Source organism: Simochromis diagramma, unplaced genomic scaffold (genome assembly GCF_900408965.1).
Source record: "Simochromis diagramma unplaced genomic scaffold, fSimDia1.1 OVJJ01000362.1, whole genome shotgun sequence".
Lineage (NCBI taxonomy): Eukaryota > Metazoa > Chordata > Actinopteri > Cichliformes > Cichlidae > Simochromis > Simochromis diagramma.
Window position 1 is genome coordinate 495697 of NW_024386815.1, and position 25533 is coordinate 521229.

Genomic DNA, 25533 nt, shown 5'->3' on the forward strand with positions numbered 1-25533 from the left:
TCTGTGTCAGTGAGTCCCTCTGCTGAGATAGTGGAGGGCAGTTCAGTCACTCTGACCTGCAGCAGTGATGCTAACCCAGCAGCTAACTACACCTGGTATAAGGAGAACAAATTATTGCTTCATGGACCAGTGGGAAGGTACCATTTATCCTCCATCAGCTCTGAGCACAGCGGGAACTACTCGTGCAAAGCTGAGAATCTGTATGGACCAGCACAGTCCGTAACTCTATACATAGATGTTGAGTGTAAGTATTTCAGTGAACAGCTCAGAAAGCATGTCTAGTTGCTAATAATTGCTCTATTAAGTACTGACTCGATAGCACTAGATGAGGCTAAAAAAAGACTTCAGAATTTTTGGTCATACTTTTTTCAAAATTATATGCTAACTGACAAATGACTTGTGATTGAGTCTTTGCAGTAAGTAAATGGTTTTATAGTCGGACTCTCCTCCCTCCTTTTTCACGTCATGCCCGTCTTTTATACGATCTATGATGCAAACATGCTAAACTATAATTATAGGTATGATAAGGTTCTGGGATTGAATCTTCTTGCCAGCTGTGTGGAGTTTACATGTTCTCCCTGTGTGGGTTCCCTCCTGGTGCTCTGGCTTCCTCCCACAGTCCAAGGACATGCATATGAGGTTAATCAGTAATTCTAATCTGGCAGTAGCGGTCAATATGAATGTTTCTCTCTTTCTCTGTTAGTGTGCTTTAATGCTCACCATTTATAGTCTGTCACTGTGCCCCTGTGTGAACAGGATAAACTGGATTAAGACTGGCATTACAGTACATCCAGAAAGTATTTTCCGTGCTTTACTTGTTCCATATTTCGTCATATTACAGCCTTATTCTAAATGGTTAGCAAATGTTTTCACTTTGTCATTATGGTGTATTGTGTGTAGAACTTTAAGGCTGTAACATTACAAAAATGTGGAACTGGAAGTTAAGCGTGGTGAACACTTTTCTGAATGTACTGTACATGCAAAGAGTTTACAACAATGTGTTTTATGTAATCTATATATTCTGACTCTGCATTATTGGGTTTCTAAAAATGTAAAAAAAAAAAAAATACTGATTAACCTAAACAAAACAAGGCTTTCAAATACTGACGACTGGTCTCCAATATGCTGCAGATCCTCCGAGGCTTCCCTCTGTGTCAGTGAGTCCCTCTGCTGAGACAGTGGAGGGCAGTTCAGTGACTCTGACTTGTAGCAGTGATGCTAACCCAGCAGCTAACTACACCTGGTACAAGGAGGATGAAGACTCAGCAAAAGCATCAGGCCAGAACTTCACCATCACTGACTTCAGACCCGAACACATTGGGAGTTATTACTGTGTTGCACAGAACACAAGAGGACATCATAACTCCACCTTACAGCTGATTGTTACAGCAAGTAAGTGACTAAATGTATAAATTTGCCCATTTATCTCTGCATCATTTCATCATTTCAGAAATTAATAAATAAAAATTGACCTGAACATTGATACACGTAGAAATATTACACTAGGATCTAAGTGTGTGCCCCTAACCCTAACCCTGACTCATGAACTAGACAGTTAAACATCGTTGTCTTTGCTAGGCAGTTCCAGAAATACTAGTTATATTGTTCTTACTTTATTAATGTAAAACAGCATTTACCAGTTCAAAGATGTTACAGATGGCTACACTCCCCATTTCTCTCTTTTTTGTTGAAGTTGTAATCACGCAAAATAGATGACAGTGCCTATAGTACTTTGACATTGAGAAAATAAGATCAGATCAGGAATAAATAGATACAGCATTACCCAAAGATAATAATACTTTGCAAAAAATAGAAAAATGTAGACTACCAGTCAAAAGTTTTTAGATCATCCCAGTCTTTCCAAAATGTATTCTAAACCTAAGCCACGTTTAGCAAATATAACAGCTGAACACGCCTGTGGCATTCTTTCTACAATAGAAATCAAACATTGTTCAGAGAGTTCTTACCATATCTGTTGCAGAAGTTCACATAAACATGCAGCACCTGTAGGTTGCTTTGCTTTCACTCTTCTGTCCAGTTCATCCCAAACTAGCTTGATGGGGTTTAGGTCTGAGGACTGTGCTGGCCACTTCATGGTTTCAAGCTTACGACCTTGTTCTTTTTTCCTGAGGTAGTTCTGGAATAGCTTGGACTACATTTTGGGTCATTATCTTGCTGTAGGATGAACCCCTGACCAACTAGGCACATACCAGAGGGTATTGCATGGATAAGCAGAATGCTGTCGTAGGCGTTTTGGTTCAGGGCAACTCTGTACAAGTCATCCTGGATCCAGCAAAACAGCCCCAGACCATCACACGTCCTCCTCCATGGTTGACAGTTGATGCCACCCACTGTGGAGCTATCCTTCCGCCTACTCGACAATGTACCAGCTGTCAGAATAAAAGTCACTTTAGCAGGAATTAGATGCAAAACCACAGTCCATGAGTCATAAACTAGAAGGTTTTGGTCTGATATACTTTATGTTCATTCTTAATAGACCCAAACTTCTGTAATCAAGTTACTAATCCAGAGTTTGTTTCCCAGGTTTAGTGAAATCAGCTGCAATTGCATCGATGACTATTTTCTTTTTGGCTATCGTAATCCTCTCTGCAGTCATATTCATAAGGTGAGCAGATCAGTTTTTAAAATTAACTACAATTAGTTCTTCACTGTTGTCATCCAAAGATTCCTGAAATTCCAATGCTCATTGTTCAATGTTCGTTCTCTGTTCTGTATAGAAAAACGAGGCCTTTAAAAGTCATTTTCTCCAAAGACAGGACAAACAGCATCGCACAGGTAAGGAAGAAAAGGTGATTAAAAGGTCATCACACATAAGATAAATACAAAACTAATGTGAAAGAGCTGTACTGTAGGAGTATCTCTGGTTATGGCTGCACACAGTTGTCCCAACTGAGGATTGGTTCTAAGTTTACTATTGATCTACATCCCTCCCTCACATATGATCACAAGTGATCACAATTGTGGATACAAGCAATTGGAAATGAGCTTCCTTCCTCAATGATAGGGTGAGAACTTTGGCCATCCAGGAGGGGCTCAGAGTGGAGCTGTGCTGCTCCTCGATATAGAAAGGAACCGGTTGAGGTGGTTCGAGCATCTGACAAGGATGAATCTTGGTGCCTCTTGGGTGAGGTGTTTTAGGCATGTCCCACTGGGAAGAGGCCCTGGGGCAGACCCAGGATGTACTGGAGAAATTATATCTTTCTGCTGGCCTGGGAATGCCTTGGTTTTTCTCAGGATAAGCTGGAGAAGGTGACTGGGGAGAGGGAGGTCTGGGCTTCTCGATCTGACCCTGGATAAGCAGAAGAAGATGGATGGATGGACGGGCGGGCGGACGGATGGATATGGGCTCAAATTGTGGTCATAAATATTTTGTACTTGTAAATCAGGATTTGTATGTGTAAAAAGAATTTGTGTGTGCGTAAAAAAGATTTTTATGTGGACTTAGCCAAAAAAATACATGTGAAACTCTGCAAGTTACAAGTACGAATTTTGACCCTATTTTTATTCCTTTCATCTGATTGGTCAATGTCATGTCAATCACAAATTTAACTATCAAATCAGAGAACAGATAGGTTTGGCTGTCGGAGGGGGCTTTTTTGAACTGCAGGTCCTTGAAGGGTAATACAGTTTGAAGCTGGAGGATCTCTATGTAAATATCGATAGCAGCTAGGTCCCCTAACTTTCAGCAGCTGTTGAAAGGATAAAGTTGTGGTATATCAGTGGTTAGAAATACCATTATTACTTTAGGATTAGTTTAACACAAAGTCAGGGCTGACCCGGGACCATTGCTGTGAGCCACAGTGCGCAGCATAAAAGTCCTTTCACATCGGACGCAGGATGTGCTGCTAATGCTAACTGCTAACTAAAAGCCAAGGATCCAGAATTTGTTGCGCTAGCTGCTGAATTCTGTGGGTTTTTACAGCAGCTCTACCTGTACTAGATGCACCTGCTCCTTGTCGTTTCTATCTCGGACTTTGTGTCGTCTACAAGAGTTTCAATAAAAACATGTATGCTAATTCATAACGAAGAAAGCTTTGTAACTATCCCCACTAGTGAAGACTGTCATTTCCAAAACACTGTGTCCTTCTGTTATTTTCCTTCAGGTGGTCATTCTCACTCACAGTCCACTCATGGTGGACCCTATGATGTCCAGCCCTGTTGCTGTGGGATTCATTTGAGATCAAGTATTCTTATTGCTGAAACATTTTTTCTTCAGAAAAGTGCATCTCCAGAACATGATGGCCCTTCAGCTCCAGCAGCAGAGCAGCAGGACGACCTTTGCTACGCCAGTGTCAGTTTCTCAAAGAGCCAAGAAGATCCTCTCTACTCCAACATTATGCCCACTAAACCCAAAGGACAAAATGAAGAAGACGAGGAAGAGGGAGGGGGAGATGTGGAATACTCTCTTGTCAAGTTTATTAATGGAGCCCAAGGGTGAGCCTCTTTATTTGTCCACAATGTTGAAAAATGTTTATTGCTTTGATTGTTGTTCCTATGACTTTTTTTCCTTAATTAATGCTCATAATATTGTGAGATTCTTATTATAAAATCTTCATAATTCAGTATTTTTTATCATTACAGATTAAGAGGTGAACAGGCTGTGGAAGATTCATCTGCACTGTACAGCACAGTCAGGAAAATCTACCATTGAGTCTGTAAGGATGTGTTTGTATTTATTAAAGAGTGTTGAGCGTTTTTGGTTAATGGTCTTTTGGAAAACTGGGAATGAAGAAGAAATTTTCCATGACAGCTAGGCCTTTAATTTGTTTGATATGTATAGTGTAGAGCATTTTAAATGTATTTACATTTGTGCATGAATGTGGTTTCAACACAGATTTGTTTGTATGCACTGTTTGTGAATGACTCACTGTCCTGATCAGTGTATGTCCACATGTACACTCTTGCTTCCTTCATTTTCTAATGCGATCATTCAAATGCATTATAGCTCCGTCTCCATGCACTGATGATTGTTTTATGTATCTATCAACTCAAAGAGATTTTTTATTTACCGTGGCTTCGTTTATTTTTTAAGAACGTGACTTATTTACCAATGCTTTCACTCTCATAATAACCTGACTGGAATGCACTGATATATATTATTTAATCAAAAAAATCTTTAATAAATATTTCTTAAGGACTTAAGGATTTTTTCATGGGTTTAATTGTTGTGAGGGGACATGTTTTTCTATTTCATATTTTAATATGCAGTGGTATTCATTCATTAAATAGATTTAATAAACACACATACCCACACCATCCTTACACCTCTGACTGCACTGTAGGTGGGTATTTTACAGTTGGGCAGATGTGAAGGAGCAGGGTCAAGTTTCTCAGTAGATGGCAAATAATAATTTGTGCATCCTTTATATCTCATATCAGTGTCGCTCCAGCTGTTTGGTTGCTTAGCTCTGTTAACAGGATTTGGACAGCCTGTCCATCCATGTGTCCATCTGTCCTTCAGCAACTTGACAACTGCTGACCAGATCCAGAGTTTGAGGTAGTTTGGGTGAGTGGATCTGTCGTTGTGTCATGTCATGGGTTCCTGGTTTCTCTTTGTCCCATGTCTTCTGTCTTCTTTATCTCTGTCACTCTGGTTACTGTTAGATTGTCTGTGTTAATTGTCTTTCAGTAGTTTCTATTTTTGGTTGAAGGTTTGGTTTCTAATGTGTCTTATTCTAGAATTAGAAGTGACTGTTTGCCTGTAACTGTTTTTACTTGCGCCCCGCTCCCAGCTGTGTCTTGTTTTTCAGCCCATCTTCTGTATACATAATACACAGGCAGGTTTGTTTCAGTATCTTTAGTTACGCCCCTTTCATTGCTTTAACCCATCAAAGCCCAATTATAATCTAAAACTCAGTCATAAGCCTCAAGCAGGCGTTTGTGGTGGTGTGAAGAAACGAGGGCCTGAAGGTTCAAACTTTTTCTCAACGTGTCAGAGCGGTGCTGTCAGAGAATGGCTGAACATTTAAGGTCTAAAAAAATACGATTTTCTATCTTTGTGTTCCTGTGGAGAAAGTGACTTCATGCACTCATGTTGTTTGGGTTCTTGAAACCACTTGAGACAGTTTGCACGCGTACACACACACACACACACACACACACACACACACACACACACACACACACACACACACACACACACACACATTCAGCAAGTGTATTGTTATAGCGACATATGGGGGCGTTTAGGGGAAGTCTGTAAATTGAAAGAGTAAAAATAACCGCTAGTGTCCACAGAGCTAGCCTCAGTAAACCACAGTGTTAGCCGCCAGCCTGGTTGGTTAAACTGTTCCATGTTTCAGATTTTATGCTTTCTCTGTGCTTCATGACCATTCTTGGTTTCTGATATGCTGAACAGCACAAGAAAATTAAGAAACAAGAAGTTATATAATTAATGAAACTGAAAAAAAGTGTTGCAGTGGTAAAATGCAGCTGCCTGATCACCAGACCAGTGAAATGCATTTATTTTTATTGCCTTCTCAGCATTTTGACCGTGTTATGTGCAGTTAGTGCAGTAGAACTTTACACAACAGACTGCAAGACAAACAATTAAGTGACAGTGCATGTCTTTAAAGAATAAATAAAAATCCGAGACCGATCAAATTTTAATGCCTGTACTAAACCGACCCCACACATACCACAATAAAATGAAAGCAGACGATAAAGAGCAACATGACGCTGGACCTCCAAAACATCTGCTGATGTTTATATATATATATATATTTGTTAAATGATTGAATGATCATCAAAACACTAAATAATAATTTTATTGCATTTATTTCTCTTCTAACAAATGGTGTCATGGATGGGGGGAGTACATGTTTCAGACTGCCCCACCCAGCCTATAGTGTATTGAAGATTTCATGCACAGTTTCCATTTCATGTTGGGAATATACAGATATTCAAATATTAAGCTCATTTCATACCATAAAGAGGAAGGAAACCAGCACAGACTACTGATTTGTGGTTTCCATACTTTCAAAAAAGTCACAAGTTTTGTTTAAGATTGCGTGAACTGTGCTATTTATTACTTTAGATAAGTGATTGTTGATGCACAGATCTCATGAACCCTTTAGTCTAACAGTGGCTAACAGTACCTGTCTGTGTCTGGTACTGTACATTTATGTCAGGTAACGACCCTCATTTACTGGATTACCACTATCGATACCCTCTGCAAGTCGTTCCCTTTGAAATGTAATTCTTTGTGGCACACATTCAACAACATGTGGAAACATTCCTCAGAGATTTTGCTCCATATCAACATGACGGCATCACACAGTTAGTGAAGATTTGTTGGCTGCACAGGCCTCGCGTAAATCTCCCGTTCTACCACATCCCAAAGGTGCTCTGTGTGGAGGCCATATGAATACAGTGCACACTGTCATGTTCAAGAAACCCGTTCAAGATGATTCGAGCTTTCTGACATGGTGTGTTATTCTGCTGGTGTCATGGTCTGGGTGAGTGCTGGCGTAATTATCTGTTTTGCTGCCTCCACCTCTGGGTGGAGTTGCCGTGCTCTGGCATGCCTCCTCACCTGTGAGCAATTATGCTGCCAGCATTTAAGACCACCGCTCACCACTACTCGCCGCCAAGTGTTCAGCTAACCATAGTTACTGATGGTCACCACAGTCTTAGTCTAAAGAGGTGTTTTTCACAGAAAGCCACTGATGCTATGTTTATCTCTGTAGACTTCCAGCCGACTGCTGCGCTCAATCCCGAACAATACTCACCCTCATCCTGTTGCTGGTTTAATCGTGGCTGTTCAGTTTCTCACATGTGCAGTTTATTCTACTCACCTGGCTGCTCTCCAGTTGTCATCATCAGAAAATAGTCATACAGGGATGAACGTGGTCAACAACAATTTTCATGCAACACTGCTCAAATGGCACTAAGTTACCCATAGTGTTATCGGAAAATATCCCCCAAACTACTACACCACCAGCCTGAGCTGCCAATACACATCAGACTCATCAGATCAGACGATGTTTCTCCAATCTTCTGTCCAGTGTGAGCCATTTAATTTTTAGCCTGTACATGTGTATGAGAACCCTGTTAGTTCAGACTGTAGTTTACTTTGTGTGCATAAAATAAAATGATGGCACATTATCAAGACGCTGAAGAGTTTCACTTCAACATTTCGTCTGTTGTTTCACACTTCAGTGAACACAGTGAGGAAAACAGCCACACCCTTCTAATCATTAATATTCAGGTTTTACCCTTAAAATGCCTGAAAAGTTCAGCGAGGTGTCACAAATTTGTTGTCATTTGGTGCCAAGTCTTGGCACTGTTGGCTCCTCAGTCATTATCAGTGTATGACACATTTAGTGTCAGGTGTTGTTGGATTTGTGCCTTCATTAGACACATCAAATCTCATTTTAAATGGGGAGAGGTGCTCTTTTTGGTGATCAGTACTTCTGCAGTATATCCGTTCCATGCTGCTCTGATGGTTGACTTCTGAACATTACACAATGAAAAAACATGCAAGGTTAATGGTGCCTGTGTCAGCCCAGGACACTCTTGCAAAAGAATGTTTTAATCTCAGCAGTTTCACTTCCTGTTTATTAAAAAAACGTTTTAAAAAAGTTCAGAAATCCTTTGTTTGCCCTGCTCCACTGTGACTTCCCAGACCGTTATTGACATCAAGTGGGGAGGATTAGAGTTGGGTACTTAAAATATTCAAGAACTTTCCACTTTCCAGAATTTAACAGTGTGTCCATTCTGTTTGAATCTGACTTCAGTTTGTGATGTGCTTTTTGTTGCAGTTGTAAAGGTCTAAATGACTAATCAGACACTTACTCTTCAGCATGATGTGGAGATGGGGAGGAGACAGGAAGTGACATGAAAGGCAAAAAGATAGAAGAGCACTAAGAATTAAAGCAACGCTCCCCAACCTTTTTTTGCACCACGGACCGGTTTATGTCCGACAATATTTTCACGGACCAGCCTTTAAGGTGTCGCGGATAAATACAACAAAATAAAACCGGTACCAGTACCAAAAAAAGAAGATTTATTCATAACACACGGGAAAAGACCCAGGGAAACAGAGTTAATGCTAAAAACAATAAAAAAAAATAATGATAAAAAACAAAAATAACCCTGAAAACCATAAATTTCACACCCAAGCCTCAACTCTCGCGGCCCGGTATTGGTCTGTGGCCCGGGGGTTGGGGACCGCTGATTTAAAGCATATGGAACAAAGGCTGACTGGCTGACAGATGATGGGTAGGAAAAGGTTTAATGACAGAATTCAGTTTGACAGTATGGGAAAATAGGGTTGATGTAAAGTGTCGTGTGAAGGGTGTACGGCGAGCAGAGAATGGACTGTGAAAAAATTCCTGGAAGCATGTAATGTTTTTAGTTTCAGTGTAAAACCATCTGGAAACGCAACATTTCCACTTATTTTTTTGTAATTCAAGCATGTTTTACGTGTGATATAGAATCTCTGTTGGAGGAGTACATTTTATATGGGCAGCTTTTTAAACTAACTACCTTACTAAACACACCGTAAACTGAGAGTTGCATCTCTACAAGAATATCCACATTTTAATTTGGTGATTTAGAAAATGTCTAAATGTTGTCATACTTCACTCTAATCTGTTAATTAATCTGTTTTACACTGCTGGAAACACAAAACACACCAAGGATTCCTGTAAGGAGAGTAAACTTCAATGTTGCAAATAATTAACTGGAATTAAAATGCTTATTGTTTGCACTAAATCATCAGATTTATCTTGTTTTTTTCACAACAGTGTTGGATTTTACTGATATATTTTGTATGATTTTTTGAGATTTTTATTTGCTAGCACCTCTGGAGTAGGTGGCACTCACAGGGATCATTTTCTGTGGAAGAAGAGTCATATGATCTGTGAAACGCCCCTTTGGCATTGGTCATGTGAACGCACAGGGGAAACCCTCATATAACTTAGCCAGTTGAGAACCAGCTTCATGTGACAGTTTATCCCATTCGCCAATGTTAGGGTAAGTGAATCTAGATGACAGAAACATATCCTGGGTACACTGGACCTCCTTTGCAGTATAGAGCTCAGACAGAAACAACTGACTTCCAACAGAGACACTGATCAGAGGACAAGGAGACAGACTGGGGCTGCTTTCCAAAAGTACTTCCCATCTTATCTCCTATTTCTAACTTCTTTGCCTTTAGTTTAAGAAAAAGTGTGCAAAAGTGTTTTTGGACGTTACTTATTGTTTAGATTTTCATGTGTGTTTCCATTGTATTTGTCTCTAGTTGTAGGTGCTGATTGTTTTATCAGTCTTTCTTTGATCTTGTGTGTCTTGAGTATTTTGACCCCAGTGTTTTAAGTTTTTCATTATTTTCATGGATTAGTGGTAACTGATGATACTCTCAGTTTTGTCTTTAGGTTTTAAAGTTAAAAGTCCTGTTTTTCGCATGTGTCTTGTGTAGCCTTTGTATCTGTGTTGTGTTCTCATTAAGTGTTTGCATTTGACATTCAGTTTTACTTCCCCTAGCTGTGTTCACTTCCTCTGAGTTGTGTGAATTTATAACTTCAGTTCTATTTATTGCCACATCATATTGTTGCCCACAGATGTTTCCTGTTGTTATCCCTGGGATGTCTTCTGTTGTCTTGGATTTAGTTTTCATCTGCCTTTTGATAAAAGTTTATTCTTATTTGATTCCTAGATGTGCGTGAGTCTGCGTGATTCTGGATTTGGGTCCTTATTCACCATAACCTTGACACCAGCTTTATTAAAGAGGCAAACCAAAAAATGGTGTTGATCTAAAAGTGGCATGATAAAAGACTACTGTATAATCATTCAATAAAATAGTTTAGTTCTAGTCGTTAGGTATAATATGTTATTATACATGAAGCCCAGAAAATAATGTAATGTACATAGTATGGTGACATTTATATGGCTATATGTGCTTAGGCCAGATGTGTGCACTCTGATACTGATACACGTGCTAATATGAAAGTAATTAGGGGTGAATTTGTTCACCTAGTATTCTATTGTCAAATTTCTTTTCAGAGCCAGATATACATTTTCAAAAACATGTCAAAACCACCCTGTGCACATGTCTGGGCACACTGTATCCTCTTTGGGTATATGTAAAATAGTGTGCAGATGCTCAGTGACTGATATTTAGGTTCCTCTTATGTGAAAAATACTGACTGTTTGTACAGAAGTTGGCAGTAATGTACAACTGTTTGTGGGACAAGAGGCAGTAGAAGAGTGTTTCTCTCTCTATCTCTCTCGCTTTCTACCTCTTGCATTGTTTGTTGATTTAATGGTTAGGAGGAGGCGCTGGTTTCTCGATTAATTTGGCTGAGATGGGCATCTGGCTACCAGCAGTTGTCTCAATGCACTTAATATTATAGGAAGGAACTGAGAGTGAAGTGTTCTAGTGGAGTGATACTGGTACTGTAAAATATATATATTGGAAAGCTGGGTATACAAGTCTGCAGCAGTCCAGGAGTTGGGTTGACTGTCTTTGATTAAGTTCCACAGAATAATTGTTTCCATGAGAGTGCTTGCTAGGCTTAATCCAAATTCAGTGCAGCCATACCTGAACTTATTCCTGTTAGTATACAGTGTGTGTGACTATGAGCATGGTTTTCTGGAAAACATTCAATTCTATAGTTAGTAGAGTCATAGATAACTAGAAAAACAATCACAACACATCATCTACTCAACACATGTCCACAAGGGGTCACTATAGACCACAGATTGGATAAATAGCACACGTCTTACAAGTTGCTAATCAAGCTAGCAACAGTTAAACTAAACCAGACCTTCCCAAAGTGTGGGGCCCGCCCACACTTTAAAACCTGAAGATAGTCAGATTAACAGTAACAGTATTTTGTCTCTATCTGCCATTCTGCAATTCATCTCATGTAAACAATAACGTGGCGCACAGCGTGATGTGAAAAAAGGCACATACACTGTGAAACTCTGTATTCCTCGTCCACATGTAAACGCAAAAAAGGAGTTTTATAAAATCTCCGTTTTCGGTGATTGGCAACGCCATTTATGGACGAAACAGCTGCGTTTTCAAAAATACCCGTGTAGGTGCGGACGCAGCGTAAAAGAGTTAGTAGTTTATTTCCTTACTACCTGTAATTTATTGCAGTTTACTTGTATTTGCTTAATTGCTTACTAAATGTTTGAGGTGTGAAATAAACCGCAATGGAGCAAAATATGGGTATGTGTGGTTGGAGGATGCGTTTGTGCGTGCGTGCGTGCACGCGCAAGAAGGGGGGGGCGCGAATATTTTTCTTGTAAAACAAAGGGGGGCTTAGCAAAAAAAGTTTGGGAACCACTAAACTAAACAATAGAAAAGTCCTTTATTCCTAATAACGCTGGATGTAATCATGGCGGGAGATTATGGCCACTGCTATTAACTTGGTGCTAAATATTTGGCGACTGTGGCTCAGGGGGTTGGGAAGCATATCTGTAACCGGAAGGTCGCAGGTTCGATCCCTGGGCTCTCTGTCCTGGTCGTTGTGTCCTTGGGCAAGACACTTTACCCTGCCGCCTACTGGTGTTAGCCAGAGGGGCCGATGGCGCGATATGGCAGCCTCGCCTCTGTCAATCTTCCCCAGTGCAGCTGTGGCTACAACTGTAGCTGCCTCCACCAGTGAGTGAATGAATAGTGGCATTGTAAAGCGCTTTGGGTGCCTTGAAAAGCGCTATATAAATCCTATCCATTATTATTTCTATCAACATGGTATAAAAGTACTGAGGCATAATTTTAACATGCACAAACAATTAGAACCAGTATCCTGCCAGTTAACTGCCAAAAGAAATAACGCTTACAGGTTCATTGACGCACAACTGTGGTTCTCTGCAGCAGCTCCTTTAGTGCTGAGCACATGACTGCTGATGCACTTATTTACTTGCTTGATTCTTGCCTCTAGACATCCTGAGGCCAAGTCACAGCAGGAAAAAATGGGCCTGATTATTCATTATTGTTATTATTGTATGTGAGGAGCAGGATTTTAAAACTCATTCTGAATTTAACACAGAGCAAATGGAGATAAGACAATATCAGAAAAAGCTTTTCAGGGATTTTTTAGGACATCTTTAGGACGACATTATTGGATGAATTACAGTAGTCCAGCCTAGAAGTAATAAATGCATTTACTAGTTTTTCAGTGTCACTCTGAGACGGGATGTTTCTAATTTTAGAAATATTGGGCAATAGAAGAAAGCAGTCATACAATAGGTTTAATACGTGCATTGAAACTTAACCTGGTCAAAAACGGTTTTGTTCATCACTACCCGAGTCACCTGTTCTTTTTATCCAGGAGACATTGTGTGTTAAAGATTTGCTCTCAGCCCTCTCAAAAGAGAGCTTCACACTCACTTTGCAAAGAAAACCTACATTAAAACTTAATGTACATGAGAGAAAATCTATTTATGATCCTGGTAATAAACTGGCCCGGAACCGTACGATTAAAGACTGATTAAAAATATTCCATATTTGTATTTTAAGAAGCTATTCTGCATGTAAACCACTGTATAACAACCACTTCTTCATTTCAGTGTGGGAGTTTAGAGGCTTTCATCTGTTTATGCATGTTGACCACGTCCAGTTGAAGGAAGACAGTCTAATATTTTTTTTTATATTTTCCAACCACAGAAGACCCTGTTATCAAAGACTACATCCTCAACAACTGATGGAGACTAACTGGAAAACAGTATGTGTCATGTTGATGTGATTTAAGAAGCGAGAGAAGAAGCAATGAGTTTAAGTGCAGCAGCGAGTGGATTGGTCCTCTTCCTTCTCTCTCTAACAGGTTTATGTGTACCTGGTTTTCACACATTCAGTATCTGCAGGAGTTACTTTTTAATGTAAAATTACAATACATAAGGGATTTATTTTTGTAGACCCAGTACATCTCTCTCTATATCTCTATATACATCTATATCATCTATATCTACATCTATCGGTAGATATAAATAGGTTGTACCTAAGTGGACAATTTCTATAATAATTTAATATGTGGAAAGCTGATCTTTATCTATTAATGTTCTGAAGACAGACATTTCAGACATTTGGCTGAGAACAACAGTTGTTAAATATTTTTTAAAACAGAAATGAAGCACAACTTCATTTTTTCTATTGTGATGAAGTGCGCTTGGTCTAAATCCGAATGTCAGAATCAGAATTTCTCTCTGCATGTAGTTCAACTACAAATAAAACTGTTTATTGTTGCTGTAATGAGTCTGACTGCGTTCTGATGTGTTCTGTGTTACAGTGGTACAGAGTCAGAATGATTATGCAGTGACTTACACTTCTACTCAGATCTGTGCTGTAAAAGGATCAACAGTGGTCATAGGCTGCTCCTTCAAACACCCTTCAAGAGTAAATGTGTTAAAAAGAGTTTGGTTCACTAAAGGGAACAATAATAACCCTGAAGATCTGAAAACAGACCCAGCGTATGCAGGTCGAGTGTCGTACAGTTCTCATTGGAAGAGCTGCACTCTGACAATCAGAGACCTGAGAGAGAGCGACTCAGCTGTGTACAAGTTCAGGTTTGAAACAGACTGGAAAAATTTTACTGTTTTACCTGGAGTCACTCTGACTGTCACAGGTAACATTTTTAATTACACATCAGTCAGAAATTGTTATGAACATGACTGTGTGTGTTTGGATATGGATAACAAATGTCTAAGTTTCTGCTCTGATTTTATTTCTTCACATATTCAGCTCTTCAGGTACACGTGGAAACATCATCTAATTCCAACTGGGCAACACTGACTTGTCAGAGCAGTTGTCGACTAAATTATCGTCCCTCCTACATCTGGTACAAAAATGGACACAAGATTTCTAGTAGAAACCAGTACTGGTATTCAGACAATCTGAATCCTTCAGATATCTACTCCTGTGCTGTAAGAGGTCATGAAGATTTCTCCTCTCCTTCAGTGTGTGAGTTTATTTTAGTTACATAAAACCATCTCATAGAGTCATTACATACATCTGAATAAAAACAGTCAAACTCATAGTAACTACTTTCTAAATCTGACTTCAATATCATTTTATGTTTCAGGTGTCCGAGATGATTCATGCAACAGAGTGAATTACAGCAACAGAAGCATCTGTGCAGTCAAAGGCTCATCAGTGGACATTTCTTGTACTTACAACAGTTATGAAAGTCCAATCCAATCAAAGTTCTGGTTCCGTTCTGGTCGTGGATCTGAGGACCTCACAGAAGACTCCCAGTATGCAGGTCGTGTTGAGGTGACTGAAAGAGAGAGAGGATGCTCCACTCTGAGAATCAGAGATCTGACAGAGAGTGATTCAGCCGAGTATCACTTCAAATTCAAAACACAAAGCTTTGAATGGAAGAGTAGTTTACCTGGAACAACTCTGACTGTCACAGGTACTGATCAACACACTTATATTTAATATAAGTGCTATAATTTTTAGTATTATTGGGGGTTTTAAATTAATTACAACAAAAAAACAAACTTTAAATTATTTCATGTTTAGACATTGAGGAAGTTATTATTTTTCCACACATTGATAGATCTGTGAAATGCATTCCCTATTATGACTCCTTCAGTGTGAGAGTGACTGACATCTTATTTATTGTTTCTTGTCCACTGGTCAAGATGTTCAGGTCAGAGGGTCCACTGGACGACAGTTGGATTGTGTCACCAGCTGTAATCCTTATGTTTCATCTTATGTCTGGTACAAAAATGGACAACAAGTGAATAGAGCCAGCTCTTCTTCTTATGACGTGCCACGTGACACTTCAAACAGCTACTCATGTGCTTTAAAAGGATTTGAGGATTTTCACTCTCCGTTAGTTTGTAAGTTTACTTTGAGATTTTATCGAAATAAAAACTTTTAATCTGGGTTATTATTAATATCATGTTCTTCCTGTCAATGATACATCTTTTTCTTTAGGTGTCGATGGTGAACGGTGCAAACGAGTGAATTACAGTAACAGAAGAATCTGTGCAGTCAAAGGCTCATCAGTGGACATTTCTTGTACTTACAACAGTTATGAAAGTCCAATCCAATCAAAGTCCTGGTTCCGTTCTGGTCGTGGATCTGAGGACCTCACAGAAGACTCCCAGTATGCACGTCGTGTTCAGGTGATTGAAACAGAGCGAGGACGCTCCACTCTGAGAATCAGAGACCTGACAGAGAGTGATTCAGCCGAGTATCACTTCAAATTCAAAACACAAAGATTTGAATGGAAGAGTAGTTTACCTGGAACAACTCTGGCTGTCACAGGTACTGATGAATACACACTGATGGATATTTAATCAGCTCAGTTGCTCTGTTGTGTTAATGGGTGTATTTATTGTTTTGAGTATTTAATGTCTGATGTCTGCTGTGTTGTCATATTCAGCTCTGCAGGTGAAGGTGAGCAGAATAATATCAGTCCATGAGTCTCAGACTGAGGCAGAGCTGAAGTGTGAAAGCAGCTGCAGTCCAGCTGGTCGTCTTTCTTTCGTCTGGTTCAAAAACAATCAGTTTATGGTTGAACGAAGTTCTTATCAAGATCTGTTCAATCCTGGAGACATCATCTCCTGTGCTTTCAAAGGACATGAAGATTATCGCTCAGATCCTGTGTGTAAGTTTACTTCACTGTGTTATGCGATGATCATGAACAATTTTGTGTTTTCAGATCTTCAGCTTTCTTTTTTCACCAAAATGTTGTTTAAGATGTGCAGTGGAATTCAAAATACTATAATGTATTTTAAATTCTTTTAGTGTTTTACTGTACAACCAGTTTAAAGGTGAGTGGAGCCAGGTTCATGAATCTGAGTCAGATACTGAGGTAAAGTCCAAAATAATAGTCTTTGTGCTGAAGAGTGCTTTGATCCTGATCAGAGAACATGAAAGATCAGTTCCTATCATCACCTGTGGACTGCCATGTGGCGACGGAAGCAAATAATTTAATGAAAGACAGCAGTACCCTGAACAACATGTGTAAGATTTAACAAGAATATCTACTTAAAGACTTACCTTAGAGTGTGTAATAAGCAGAGATGTGTGAATTGTGAAGAACAGGTGTACATCAGCTGTTTCTGACTGTCTACAAAGGTCTGTCCATAGAAAAGAAGCATGAACTTAATATAATGAGGATAACAGATCTGAGCAGTAATTAAAAGCTTGTCAGTCCCCACAACTGAGGGTGTGACGGACTGAAAAGATACTGAGCGAAATGTGTTGACAACAGCTTTAGATAAGAAATAGAAATAATTTGAACAGTAAGGATAAAAGTCTATGTCAGGTTTGCCACCATAGGCGAAACGCGGGACTCAGATGGTTTCCGTTTTTCATTCAATGATACAGCTCATCACTCTTATAAATATTGGCTCTTGACAAGATCATTAAAGGCAGGTGTGTGAAGCCAAGAAGCAGGAACTCTCCTTAAAGTCTGACACTGCACAAAGAATCAACTCCAGGAGTGGAGGGATAAGTAGACATCACAGGTCAGACCAGTGAGGACACAGGGAGCATGATGCTATCTATGAAAAATAGACAGTATATTATGATCAAATGTGATCTCTTATTAATCATCTAATCTTAATATTCTCTGTTCTAGATGCTCCAATGCTTCCCTCTGTGTCAGTGAGTCCCTCTGGTGAAATAGTGGAGGGCGGTTCAGTCACCTATAGCAGTGATGCTAACCCAACAGCTAATTACACCTGGTACAAGGAGGATGAAGACTCAGAAAAAGCATCAGGACACAACTTCACCATCACTGACTTCAGACCTGAACACAGTGGGAGTTTTGTTACTGTGAACTGAGTGTGCAAAGCAGTAATCAAAGCAAAGGGTGGCAATTTTGAGGAATCTATAACATAAACATGTTTTGAGTCATTTCACACTTTTTGTTTACTACATAATTCCATATGTGTTCGTTCATAGTTTTGATTCTTTCAGTGAGAATCTACAATTAAATAGTCATGAAAAGAAAGAAAAATCATTAAATGAGAAGGTGTCTCCAAACTTTTGACTGGTAGTGTATATTCTAACCAGTGCAAAGAAAATATAAAAATGTTTAACTTTCTGCAGTTGTGTTAAGAGAGTAAACTTAGTGACAGCAGTTACTGATGATACCCAATGACAAATAGCATGACCCTATAAATCTAATCTTTCGACTAAGACATATCTCCTTTGTGCTTTTCTGAATTTATAGGAAAATCTGTAATAATATTGAATATCATCAGATTGACTCTGGTGGTCCTGATGCTGATTGCTCTCTTTGTGTTGGGTCTGTGGATGAGGTAACACATTTCTTTTTAAAAAGAAAGAAAAACAGTAACAACAGTGTCATAATTGCTCTTTTATATCCATCTTAAAACCTTCAGTTTTAAAGTCATGAATTCTTTTTAGTTTAATACCGTTTTCTTTTTGTTGGATTAAATCCAGGAAGAAGACACATGTGGCCTTAGAAACTGGACCAAATGAATCTGTAAATGTCATCAAAGTAAGAGGTTCTACTGATACAACATGTGTTATGATAGATGTATGATAGTTTCTATTGCACTAGAATAGAAAAATAAGTGATCCAAAAATAAATGTAAATAAAATTAGGTAGGATAATGTGAAGTTCTTTAAGTATTACTAAAGTATTTAGTTTTGAATGTTATCAAAAACATACAGAAAGCTCTCTCTCTCTCTCTCCATCAGGTAAACACTCATGCTGATTATGAGAACGTCTCAGCCTCACAGGGCGTCACTGCAGACGACACTGAAGAGCAGGAAGAGCTGCAGTGAAGTCCATTCATTTTAGAGACTTGCGTATAAAAGAAACAGACTGAAACTCATGTTGTTTAGATGGTGTTTAATCAGACGTTAGAATGATGACAGAAAGAGAAAAGTTAAGGAGCACGGTCTCTGCCTCTGTGGAGGATGTTTTCATGGACTGTGCTGTTTGGCTGAGGATCAAATGCAGTTTTTCATAGATGAGGCTAAACTTAAACAGCAGCTTTATTTCTGAAACTTCCTAAAAACCTTTTAATTTAAATTTTTTGATTTAGTGAAATTATTTAATATCCTGAACTAGTTTTGGTGTGAAGCACTGTAACTCAGCAGTTTCCACACTGCTTGGTGGTAAAATATGAACACGTGTTGATTCCTGCTTTATTTTTTCATTCAGATAAATACTGCTGACGTGTACTGCTGGTGTTTTCATTCCTGAGAATAATTATGTAAAGGGATGAGCTGACTGAGAAATTCTTTGTGGTCTGTCTTTGGTATTAATGTAAATACATTTTATTATTTATCAAGTAGCCAAGACAAATGTTTCCATCCTGCATGAGCCTTGATTAGGAAGAGCTAAAGGAACAACAGCTAAAGGACACACAGACCTCCTCCTTCCCCAAGAGCACCTGGCTGCAGCCACTGTGGAGCTCCACAGCAAGCGGAAACACGTGACCTTCACCAAACCCTTCTCCTCTTCCCGGCCACCTCCTTCAGTGTATCCATCTGTCGTTCTGTCCTTACAGTGGGAAATGGCTGAAACACCTGACCCATGAGGCATCCTTGTCAGATGCCTAAAGTACCTAAACTGCCTCCTTTCAAGGTGGAGGAGCAGGGGCTCTACTCGGAGCCTCTCTCGGAGGAATAAATTCATCACTGTATCTCTAAAGGAGAGGCCAGCCACCCGTCAATGAGTACTCTGCTGTTAAATTTAACAGATGCAGCACAGCCCTCGGTTGAGGAGCATCTCACATAGAAATATTACAAATTCTTTTTGACATTTTCTGATTTTCTTATAACATGTGTCTGTGTATTAATGGCAATGATATCATCTCCTCTCTTTTTCTGTCTACAAAAATAAAAAGTTCATAATTCATCTGCATTGCACTCCAAAGTCAACAAAACCTGGCTCATATTATTACTTGAATCTGCCGTACTGTCATGCTGTGCATATCCTACAGTCTACTGTTTACAAATCTACTCACTTCTCTTGCTGAGGAGAATAAACTTGGACCACCACCACCTGCAGGTGTGGAGGATAATGCACCAAGACCTCCTGTGTTGTGTCTCAGCTGCACTGCAGATAAGAAATCATTACAGTGAGTATTTAAACCTGCCCAGTGAATCACAGGTATCGCACAAAACTCAGTCATATAGATCTGCAGAACAAAAACAAAACACCCTGCTGACCTGTCCATTTTTGATTATATATTTGCAGCCTGGATTCACTCGAATGTGGAAAGAGAATTTATCCCAACATTGAAAGAGCAAAGAAGAACTGCAGCCAACAAAGTTTTCTAAAAGCTTTCCTAATCAATCAATCAATCAATCAATCAGTCAATCAAGAAAAACCACGCACGTATTAAATAGGATATGCCAGTCTTCAAAAGTCAGCAAAAGATGACTGACAAAAGATGCATTGCACATGTAATGCACATGTCATGCAGTGACCACTATTGGCCAAAGCAGACAAAGCAACCTCATTAGTTAACTCAATTACTTTTTTATTTTTTATTTAACCTTTATTTATACAGGTAGCTCAATCGAGACTCAGTAAGTCATTTACAAGGGAGACCCGCTTCAGACAAACATGTTACAATTAAAACAATAAAATAACAAATAAATTAAAAATTGTCACAGTCATATCAAAACCAGGAGCACGTTCCCAGTGATGATGTCACCAGGTCGTTTGTACGTCTTTTTTAAGTCTGCAAGTGAAATCAATTAAGAGAGGATTTCCTTAGAGGAGAGAAGTTATGACGATTCTATGAAGGGAATAGTCAAATAGTCCATACATATTATTTTATTTATTTGTTTTTGTTATGAAATTATTAACTTTATCACCATAAAATACTGTTTGCTTCACAAGGTACTTATAAACGTGTTTGTTTCCTAGCATTAGTTTTGTTTGTTTCTGACACCAAAGACTATAATTCAGTCAGCCTCTGACCCCGCCTCCCCCTCCTTATTAGCAGAGTGAAGCTGACCCCCCACCCACTTGAAACGTAAAGGCAAATAGGCGGAGCGGTTAGTGCTACGTTTGTGCAGATTTGTGCAGGTAAAATTAGCGTTTGTGCTGCTACGGTTTTTGAGATATTAAACATTATTTTATAGGTCATTCAAAGGTCACCATCCCCCCAGACTGCTCCAAAACAAACCAAAATGGTCTACTTTTTTAGTGCTACGTTTGTGCTGATTTGTGCAGGTAAAATTAGCGTTTATGCTGCTATGATTTGAGATATCCTGTTATGGTTTACTGCTGAAAAATGTCTTTTTCAAATGACCTTTCACTTTGTGTGTTCACTTGTTCAATAAAGTTCTGTTAAAAAAACCCTCTTGTTGTATTTAATCAGCTAAATTTGTAATGAGTGTATTTTTTTTTTAACTTCAATTTCTTTACTTCAATCACTTTTTGTTCATAAAACCACGATGCAAATGCTTGAGTATTTATTTTTTTTTAGAGTGGATTAAAAAAACTTTATTGAAAACTACATTTGAACATTTTACACTCCCATGAACACTTTTTGAGAAACGAACAAGCTAGCAGTCTTTTGCATCAAATACACATTTTCTGGCAGAAAAAAACTATTATTTGGCATTACTGTGTCTGAAGAATTCTTAGAACAGCGTTCATCTGATTTCTGAACAAGGTAAGCTTACATTTAAAATACTGAGGTTTTAGTTACTGAGTTAATACATGATATAGCTAACTGTCTGGATCAAAAGGATTTTTTTTCCAATGTTAAACATTTTCAAAAATGTCCAAGAAAAAAGTTTCTAAAGCACTTTAAAACATGTAGCACACTGGACTAAAGTGCTGTACAGTACATGGGTTAAATACTCAGACTCAATTTAATAAACTCACAAATTCAATAGCTCCATCTTAAAAACAATAATTCCACAAAATATGAAAGTGTAGATTGGTGGAGAACTTGGGGGAGGGGTTGCTCCTGGCTGTATATATAGTTCAGAAATCACATTTTGCTCCATCATAATCGTAGTGTGGTTTGTTTTTTTTTAGATGCCTCGAAAGCCATCTGTAGACAAGGTTTCCATTTTTGCAGTTCTTTGCAATTCAAAAGAGGCCATAGTCCAAAAGGGCAAAATAGCCACTCCAGCTGCATCAGTCTGGAAAGAGCTGAGTCAGCAGCTAGAAGACAAGATGTCAGCAAAGGCCCTGTACACTTTTGTGAAGCTAAATAGACACAACATCTGGTCAGCTTTGGAAATCAGTGATCAGGAAAGTAATAGTGAAGGAGAGTTAGATTCACATTGCATTTCTCCTGGACAAGAAAACTGTCAAGCTTTTGAACTAGAAGTCCCTTTTGAGGACTGGGTTAAATTTATTCCTGAAAAGGTTGAATACAATGACAAGGTTTCTCCTACCCAAAAAAGGGAATACACAATTTTGAAACCTGGCACTTGGACTCATATCATCAACGATCTTATATGGAAGAAGATCAAAAATACATGTACACTTGTGTTCCGTAGAGCAAAGGTCCATCCAACTGTCAACAATAATTATCTGGACATCAGAGGCGACTGTAAGGAGTGTCATGGCCAGTTAGAAATGTCATGTGACAGACAGCCAGCAATTAATAGTCCAATGGTGCTCCAGTGTTTCATGAGAAATACAGATCTCTCCCTGCACACTGGCCACTCCAAGCGGTTCATGTCTGGAAACCTACATGAACAGATCGCTAAAGAGCTGTGTGAGGGTAGAATGGAACCAGCTGTATGGAGGTCAGCGAGGGCAGCAGATCTGATGGATGTTGGAGATCCTGAGCCAAGCCACCTTCCAAATTTGGCCACTCTGCGAAAAGCCAAACAAGAGAGAAAGGACTTGGAATTAGGAGATAAGGACCCCATTGCATCTCTGCAATTGTTAAAATATAGTGTTCCTCACAGTGGTAGCATCCGAGATATTGGACTGGACAAGTTTTTCTGTCACTACTGGAGTCAAACACAGATGCATGTTTATAAGACATTGTCAAAAAAAATCTCCCCCAACTGTGTGTTTTGATGCAACCGGTTCAGTTGTGAAAAAACTGCTGAGACCAAATGGCAAATCTGGCCATATCTTCCTTTATCAGGGTATTCTGAAAGAAAACAATTGCCCCAGTGTCCCAGTGGTGCAAATGCTGTCAGAGAAACATGATGTTAATGCCATCGCAAACTGGCTGACAGAATGGATTCGTGCAGGTGCACCTGTGCCAAAGGAAGCTGTGAGTGACTTTTCTCTGGCAATTCTGGGAGCTCTGGTCAAGGCTTTCACTCCTCATCCTGATCTGAAGTCCTACCTTAATGAATGCTTTCATGTCCTTCTTGGAACCCAGTCTGCCAAACTCCCCCCTTGTTTTATCAGGGTTGATGTTGCGCACTGCATCAAGATGATATGCCAGTGGGACTGCCTGAAGAAGAAAACACATCGTGTTAAAGATTTCTTTGTCAGGTCATTAGCAAAACTTCTTCAGTCTCAATGTTTGGACCATGCAAAACAGCTCCTACATGCTATCACTGTTGTGGCCCTCAGTGAGGCAGAAGGTGATGACAGTTCTGGAGCCCCTCTTCCTTCAGAAAGGTGCAAGAAATACTTGAAAGCCCAAATTGCTCAAGACTCCATCATCATTCCAGATGAACAGACGGAGGAAAGTGAGAGAGTGGATTCAGTGGATGAGATCCAGACTGACCTACGACAGTGGGTAACAGAAATATGTGAGGAGAGCAGGTCACTTGCTGCAGCAAACGGGGATAGAGATAACATTCACTTTCTCCCTGAGATTATTCCTCATATAATAAGACTGGCAAGTTACTTGCCACTCTGGACAGGAATAATGGTCCCTCTCTTCCAAAGCACCAGCATCACAGCAAGTTCAGCCACTGTTGAAGCTGAGTTCAAAAACATAAAACATGGCCTTTTCAAACATGACAACTTGCCTCTTTGAGTCGATCGCTTCATTGCTCGTCATCTTTCCTTCATCGAGGGAAATATGCGGATTTGTTCTGCAAAAGAAAAGGTCAAAGATGAGGCAACAGTGGGATCACTGAAAGTCACAGATGCCAATTCTGGATCCATGACGACTCACAATGCAGAAGACAAAATAAAAATGGATGCTCACCCGTTTGTGGGATCTGATGCTGCCACAAACATTCTTCCGGCTGATGGGGATGCAGTTGAGAACTGGAGGGGCCTAGCTGTTCCACCCAAAAAAAGGAAGAGGACTTCCTACCTCTCTTCATGTACCGAATGGCTCCATGCAGATGAAACTTTTGGGGCCAAAAGAGTGAAAGTGGGATTATTAAAAAATGGAAACCTCCATCAGCCTATTCGATTAGGGGAATCGACAATCTCTGTGCTCAATACCTGTGCATTTGATGCATTTTTTCAGTGCTTATGTTGTGCCTTCTGTGACAGCTCCACATTTCAAAATGCTGTTCTGAAAGACAGTGAAAACCCAGTCCTGCAACTGGTGAAAGCCATTGCCACAGATGGTGTGACCCAACAAACCTACAGAAGGAGAGCAGAGCTGCTTAGTGTAATGTTTGAAGCTGTCTCGTTAAGGTCTGGTGCGATCCAAATCGATGCTCAGTGCAATATCTCCGCTGTAATTGCTAAGACAATGAGGAACATCTCAAGTGTTTATTTTACCAAACACTGCTCTTCACAGCACTGCTACCTCAGCAAAGGGATGACAAGGGAAGTGCCATTTGTTTCTCTTGCCATCTCTGTCCTCAAAGAGTCTGGTATGGCTCATCTTGGCACGGCTGTGGAAGCAGGACTTGGCCTACCTGAGTCTACCTGCCTCAGGCCACTCTCCAATCCATCTCTGTGTCCATCAGAATTCAAAACAGAAGACAGCACCACAGGAAATGAGCTCTGTGCAGGGACAGTTACTCACAGCTACAACATTGGAGATATCGTGTGGATTGATACTGACCTTGCAAACCAAACAGAATTTCCACTGAATGAATTTCCCTCCAACCTGGTTCTCCAAGGAAAGTCGTTCACTTTGAGGGCATTAATTGCTTTCCATGGAAAGATGACCACTGATGGTTTGGGGCATTACACTGCATACTGCAGGTGAGCTCCATGTGTGTGGGAGTGCTATGATGACCTGGGAAATGGAGTGACAGGAGCATCTGAAAAGAAAAAAATACAACCCCATGCCATGTTATACACAGTATAATGAGTGCTGCCTGCATTTTTCTGTTTTATTTGGTTCATTACAGTTACATGTGTTCAAATGGCTAGTGTGTGTTATCAGTAAGTTCAGTTTTGCACATAAAGTTAAAGTTCTAAATTAAAAATCTTTTAACACTCTTTTCTTTGTCAGTCTGATGCATATTTGCTTTTACACACCCAGTCACCTTCACCCGTAGCCTTGAAAGTAACCGTTCCATTTTTCTGTCAATAATTTTTCTGTATTTGTTTTGTGTTTACCTGGTGGCTTAAGTCAGGGGTCAGCATCCTTTTCATTTCAAAGGGCCCCTTTTCCCCCTGCTGCTACAAAACCTGTCTAGAGCCTAAAAAAAGAAAGCGCCTATAAATATCTAGAAAATGAGTATGTTGTATCGTGTAA

At 39.6% G+C, this 25533-nt stretch overlaps 1 protein-coding gene across 1 annotated transcript in view; it reads left to right on the plus strand.

Moving 5' to 3' along the window:
• LOC120730729 overlaps window positions 1–25533 on the plus strand; it is an 89014-nt gene that overhangs the window by 8962 nt on the left and 54519 nt on the right. Inside the window, exon 11 of the mRNA XM_040027187.1 lies at window positions 15619–15819. Within this exon, the coding sequence (XP_039883121.1) occupies window positions 15619–15819 (201 nt within the window). The remainder of the gene's footprint in view (window positions 1–15618; window positions 15820–25533) is intronic.